Raw genomic sequence first — 6,461 nt, 5'->3', positions numbered from 1 at the left:
ATTATTATTAATTAATAACATAAAACACAAAATATTAAAAAAAAAATTATTCGAACCCCAGTTGCGCGCGACCCAACTGTGGAGGAGTCGCACTAAACGCGTGACTGGACCGCGGCTTAGCCGCGCATTTCACGCGACTGAGTCGCAGTCCAGTTGCGCATTTTATGTGACTCCTCTGCGGTTGGGTCGCGCGTGACTGGGGTTCGAATAATTTTATGTTTTTGAATTTTTGAATGAAATTCGATTAGAAATTACTTCGAATTGTTGTTCGGGATTTGATTTCCTTAGCTTTAGCTCCAGAAATTTTTACGTTTTGATTTAGTGTTTCTAGAGTCATAAAAGTGTTATTAAGTGAGATTGAAGTATGTTACACAAATTTTAAGTACAAGGGCATTTTCATCATTTCATTTAAATAGGGGTGGCGATAAAATGAAAAGGGTGGCGTAGTTTAATAATGTCTTTAAAAAATTACTTCTAGAAGTCTACTAAAAGATAAACTAAACAAAATAAAAATCTGAATGTATTTTTTTTCATCATTAATCTTTATGAATATTTGTAGAGGCAGTCTAAGTAAATAATAATGATTTATAATATTGACAAATTACCCTTAATGTGGAAAATAATAGGATAAAGCTTTAGGATTTTAATTTTTTTTTTAATGTTATTGGTATTTGCATTTTATGGTGATTTACAAATCACCGTATTTGATTAGGAGTTTCTGGTATTTGCATAGGCACGTAATACATCTACAAGATAAACTTGCAAAGTTCCTAGGTCCAATCATATGTATTGTGCAACTTGGCCTAGTTCTAATTCTATGTCTTGTGCGACTTTGGCCTATTGAAATCGCACATTTTTGTGCAACTAAGATCAAATTTCAAATTTGGTTTATCTAAATTGACATAGATTCAGTTTTAATTTACCTCAAGTTGTCGTTTATATATTGCATTTCTTGTTGCTATGCTTTGAAACAAAATTAAATGTATGTTTATTTTAATGATTTTTAGAGTGAGCATAGTATTAGAGTATTGTGAGGATATTTATAACTAAAATGATTTCTAGGATTTTCTTAATTTTATTCAAAAAGTAAGAGTAACTCTAGGTTAATAATTATTATTTGCCAACTTAACAAATTACACTTATGTGCAAGGATTTGATAAAGTGACATTTTGTAAATTATAGTTATCTATTTGGATTTAACTTATTTTATTAATATATTTTTTGTCTTTTATGATAATTTACAATTAGGGCTGCACACGGTCCGGTCTGGTCTGGTTTGACAGAAAAATCAGACCAGACCAGAAATTCCGGTCTGGAAATTTTCCAGACCAGACCAGACCAGTCAAGAGACCAGACCAGACCAGACCAGACCGTTCTAGAACGGTCTGGTCTGGTCTGGTCTACGGTTTTTTTTTTTTTTTTTATATTTTTTTAATTGAGTGAGAATCTAAGATAAACGATAATCTGTAAACAAAATACATCATCAACATATTAACATTCAACATATCAAACGAGTAATACCAACATATTAACATTCAACATATCAAACGAGTAATACCAACATATTAACATTCAACATTCAACATAATTAGCAATTTAACATTCAGAATTTCAGAATGTTGATTCTTCCAATACTAGAAATTTACAATCAAACAAAATGGTGATTCTTCCAAATTCCAATCAAACCCTAAAACTGAAAATTAAGCAATTACACATGTTAAACATAAAACAGAAGTCAACAAACGGTTAGATTTAATATCAGTTGCTATATCATGTTCACGGGAATTGACTGTGAAATATATGTGAATTATATTCTTGTATGATTGCTTAGTAATTGTCAAGATTGCTTAGATTTAATATCAGTAATACCAACATAGTCAAGATTGCTTAGTCAAGTTGTAACACAGGCCACCAATTATTAACATAAAATGCCAAATTGTCAATGGAGGATGAAATGGAGGATGCCAAACAAAAACCCTAAAAATCAAAAACTGATAAAAAAAACCCTAAAAATCAAAAAAATCAACCAATATACTTACATTACGAGATTCTACACTTGATTCCGTGGTGAATGGTGAGATTGGAGAATGAAGATTGGAGGACTGTCGACTTTGAAGCTTGAAGGAGGCGTCTTTGAAGGAAGCAGAGGCGTCTGGCGTCTTTGAAGAGAGGTCGATGGGTTGAAGCTTGAAGAGTTGAAGGAAGCGAGGCGTCTTTGAAGGAGGTCGATGGGTTGAAGCTTGAAGAGTTGAAGGAAGCGAGGCGAGGCTGTGCAGGAGGCGAGGTCGAGGAAGAGAGGAGAATGGGAAAAGGCGAGGAATGAGAGAGGAGGCGAGGAATGGGAGAGGCAGCCAGCAGGAATCACGACTAGTTGCCCTAATCCCCTAAAATTTGATTTTATTACGGTTTTCCGGTCCGGTCTGGTCTGAAAATTTTAAAACCGGGACCGGACCGTTTTGGATTACGGTCTGAAAAAAAAAACCAGACCAGACCATTTAGACCGTAGACCAGACCAAATATTAAATTTACGGTTTGGTTTACGGTTTAGACCAAATCGTGTTCAGCCCTATTTACAATGATTAATTTAGGATTTTTTTTTTAAATAATGGCACAATTAAAAAAGCAAATTTTATATTCCCAAGAATCATTGATCATATCATGAACCAAGTTATTTAGCTGGTGGGAGGCGATAAATTTTTTAATGATTTCACCATGATCATTTCTTATTTTCACATGATCCATTTGCTAAAAACAAGACCCCGACAAGTCTACTATATAAATATAAAAATATATATATTTTATAAAATTATTCATGTCAATTATTTTTTATTATTATGATCATGTCATACGTTACGAGTTCATGTATAAAGTCTAACAAATTAAGTAGAGTGAGGCCCCACAATCTTTGAGTGATTATGTCAAGATCATATGTGTTGTTTTCATGATATCAATTTAGATTAAAAAAATACTTCTAGAAGTCTACTATAGATAAACTATAAAACAAAATTAAAATCTATATGTATTATCCATCTCAACGAGTATTTGTATGGACACGTAATACATCTAGAAGCTAAAGAAGCAAAGTTGCATTAGTTTATCTGGTTGGGCCCAAAAAAGTTAGGGACGGCACAACTGTCTGCTAACAAATACGATCTTTATATAACTTCTAAGCCACATCTTGTAGATCACCACAACAATTTCTTTCTTGCCTTTACTGTTCAAGTAACACAAAAAATGTCAACCTTTGACTTTACTGACTTACCTGAGGATTGTATTTCATACATCCTAACTTTGTCATCTCCAAGTGATGTTCTCCGATCATCCGCCGTGTCCAAGCAGTTGTTAATGGTTTCGGAATCCGATTCTGTTTGGGATAACTTTCTTCCTTCTGATTGTTATGACATCATTTCTAGATCACCTGCGCCTTTTTCGGATTTCAAATCTAAGAAAGACCTGTTTCTCCATCTCTGCAATACGCATGTCTTCTTGAATGAAAACACCCTGGTAATACTTACTTTTCACTTTGAACACATTGTATAACAAATACTTCCTGTGTTTCTGTGTTTCATCAATGCTACATTACTTTTTACGCAATTTAATATGTTATTTTGATTGTTTATATATTGAATTATAAACATTTAAAAATTATAAAAAGTTAATATTAAGAAAGATTGCGATTAAACAATTCAAATAAGATCTCATTTGACTATATTTTTTCTAACATATTAGCCACAATTTATAAAATACGCTTAAACGATAAATAGTGTAAAAAAAAGTTATGTAGCGAGTTTTTCAGAACGGAGAAAGTACTTGATTTAGCCTTTTCTTTTGTCCCAGCTGACATATATTTTGAAGAAATTTATACTGATTCAAATTTTTTTCAGAGCTTTAGTTTGGATAAAAGGAGCGGGAAGAAATGCTACATGTTGAGTGCCAGAGCCTTGAAAATTGAATGGGCAGACACTCTTCAATACTGGTCTTGGTTTTCTATGCCTGAATCCAGGTAATCAATGTTCAAGAAATGTTTTTTTTCCATCTGAGTTCAATTATGGAAGTCTAATAATTGATCATATTTTTCTAGGTTTCCAGAGGTAGCTCAACTGCAGGAAGTATGCTGGTTAGACATAGTAGGAGAAATTAACACTAAATTGCTGACCCAAAATACAACTTACGGTGCGTATTTACTATTCAAGGTAGATATTGACAGTTTTCGAGGATTCAACAATCCAGAAATGAAGGTGTTATGTGTATGTGAGAGTGATAATAAACAAGAATCATCTGTTAAGCATTCTGATCTGGAAGAAGATCGTAGACTATCTCAGAAAGATGTTTTGATAAAGAGAGATGATGGATGGATGGAAATTGAGATGGGTAGATATAAAGTGGGTTCAATGGGTAATGGAGATGATAAAGTAAAGAATTTGCAGATGATTATGAGGGAAAGTAAAGAACTTCATTGGAAGAGTGGTCTCATTGTTCAAGGTATTGAAATCCGTCCATTGGATTGATTTATTTAACTAAACGGCCCGTTTGGTTAGTAGTATTAAATGGTGGTAATAAAAATGATATATAGTGTGTAATTTTATCAAACGTTTTATATCATTCCCATGATGATGAAACTTTGATTACAAACATGTTTTTTTTCTTAAAAATTTTCATTACCACCTAATATCACATCTCCCAATGGTAATGCATTAAAAAGAATTTTATGAAAAAAAAAAATGAGATGATTAAAGTTGGACAAGTATGGCCATCAAGATAGGCAAGATATTCTTCATTCTCATTACCGTTGTTTATTACCACTTATCAAACGGACCGATTAAATGTCTAACTCCTTGACGGTTTTCATCAGTACTGGGTCAAGTAGATGTGGTCTTCAATCGAAAGAAAAATGTTTGCAAAATATGTATCAATACAAAGCAGAATTGAGGCTCGGTCTGAATTATTTGAATTAAATCCAGCCCTATTATTACATTTACCATGTATTGGTATGATGTATCCCTTAGTTGTATGCTTGTCTTAACATTTAATTCAAAGACAAGTAGAGAAATGAACTGGTGCTCTCAAAAATGAAATGAGAGGGTTTGTACAGCTATGTTTGATAATATTACAACAAAGATAAAGGGTTGAATGTGAAGAAAAAAGTTGATATTAGTAATAAATAAAAGGAAGAATAAATTGTGTGTATTAAATTAAAATAAAGTTAAAATGTATAAATGAAATTAAAAGAAAATAACGACTTATTTTTCAAATAAAAAAAAATAATACAATATGAGTAGAGAACATGACACTTAATGCAAAATGTGTGGCACAGAAGAAATATAATAATTTAGTGAGCTAAATGAAAAAGGTTAGCCATATAATCACCAATCAAAGATATATACAAATCTAAGATATAATTTATTGATTTACTTTAGAAGATTTTAGTCTTAGGATAGCTCGGGCCGAATAGACACTACAAATTAAAAACACAAAATAGCTTCGAAATAAATTTAAGTAGTTAAATATTTATTACTTTGATCAACACTACCAAATTATGAGATTTAGCTAAAATGGTCTTAATTTTTGATAAGTTAATTAAGAAGACGAAAGTATGAAAATAACTTCAATCACTTTTAATTACACCCTTGATCCATGACTCTGTAAGTAATAAGAACTTCATAGTTAATCTCCATATGCGAATTGATTAGCAATGATGTACCACCCTCTACCTACACAAGGATGCAAGTGGAAGGAGCTGCGTAACTATGTACAGTGGAAACGTTTTGAAACTTTTAAGGTTTTGAAAAAATTCTAACAAACTCGTGGAAACGTTTGCAAAAACCGACCTGCAATTTTTTCGAAGTGGTTCACCCGAATTCAACCCATTCACTGACCCCACCGATTCCATGGAAGCGCAAAACTGGAACCGGACGGTTAATCCAGCACAATTGTTCCTTGAAACCGGTCAACACTAGCCTTTTTTTTTCTCAAACCTAGCCGTTATGTTTTTGCCGATAAATAAGGGCCAATGTTATTCATTTCACTGACAATTCTTTTTATCTACAATTCTATTTACTTCTCTACTCGCTTAACATAATTAATGACGCAACTATTCTCTTAATTAAATTATGATTCACTTAACTTTTTTATTATTTCTTGATTTCACCATTATTCTATTATCATCATGTCTTCATTGTTGGGTTCGATGGATGCTTAAAGCGGAATTTCAGGAAACACTTCCCTAACATCCATCTCAGGATCATAAACATAATCAAACATATGAATCATACAAAAAGGATTAGTCTATATTACCTTTGTAGCGTGTAATCCACAAGAATTAACGTAGTAAGATAATCCGTAGAGCCTCAAACGTTGCTCCTCTATTCAGTCTACCGAAATCAATTGAACACCAACGTTTGCTAGAACGGGAGAGATTGTTTCTCTTGCTTTTTCTGGTTTTTCAATAACTGTGTATGAGA

At 32.6% G+C, this 6,461-nt stretch overlaps 1 protein-coding gene across 1 annotated transcript; it reads left to right on the top strand.

The window, feature by feature from the left end:
• Window positions 1–3,111: 3,111 nt before the first annotated feature.
• On the top strand, window positions 3,112–4,757 carry LOC130814462 (putative F-box protein PP2-B12). Its single transcript, XM_057680529.1, has 3 exons — window positions 3,112–3,504; window positions 3,885–4,003; window positions 4,082–4,757. Exons 1-3 carry the CDS (start codon window positions 3,235–3,237, stop codon window positions 4,506–4,508), a joined length of 816 nt encoding a protein of 271 aa, XP_057536512.1. The 5' UTR covers window positions 3,112–3,234; the 3' UTR covers window positions 4,509–4,757.
• Window positions 4,758–6,461: the final 1,704 nt, after the last annotated feature.

Source organism: Amaranthus tricolor, chromosome 6 (genome assembly GCF_026212465.1).
Source record: "Amaranthus tricolor cultivar Red isolate AtriRed21 chromosome 6, ASM2621246v1, whole genome shotgun sequence".
Classification (NCBI taxonomy): Eukaryota; Viridiplantae; Streptophyta; class Magnoliopsida; order Caryophyllales; family Amaranthaceae; genus Amaranthus; species Amaranthus tricolor.
The sequence above is the reverse complement of the archived record's forward strand: the minus strand, read 5'-3'. Positions and strand labels throughout refer to the sequence as shown.

What these genes read in the sequence shown, in the direction of transcription:
- LOC130814462 (XM_057680529.1), top strand. Translation starts at nt 3,235, where the DNA reads ATGTCAACCTTTGACTTTACTGACTTACCTGAGGATTGTATTTCATAC. An exon ending in TCTTGAATGAAAACACCCTG is followed by an intron (nt 3,505 to 3,884) that starts GTAATACTTACT and finishes AATTTTTTTCAG; the next exon opens with AGCTTTAGTTTGGATAAAAG. An exon ending in TTTTCTATGCCTGAATCCAG is followed by an intron (nt 4,004 to 4,081) that starts GTAATCAATGTT and finishes ATATTTTTCTAG; the next exon opens with GTTTCCAGAGGTAGCTCAAC.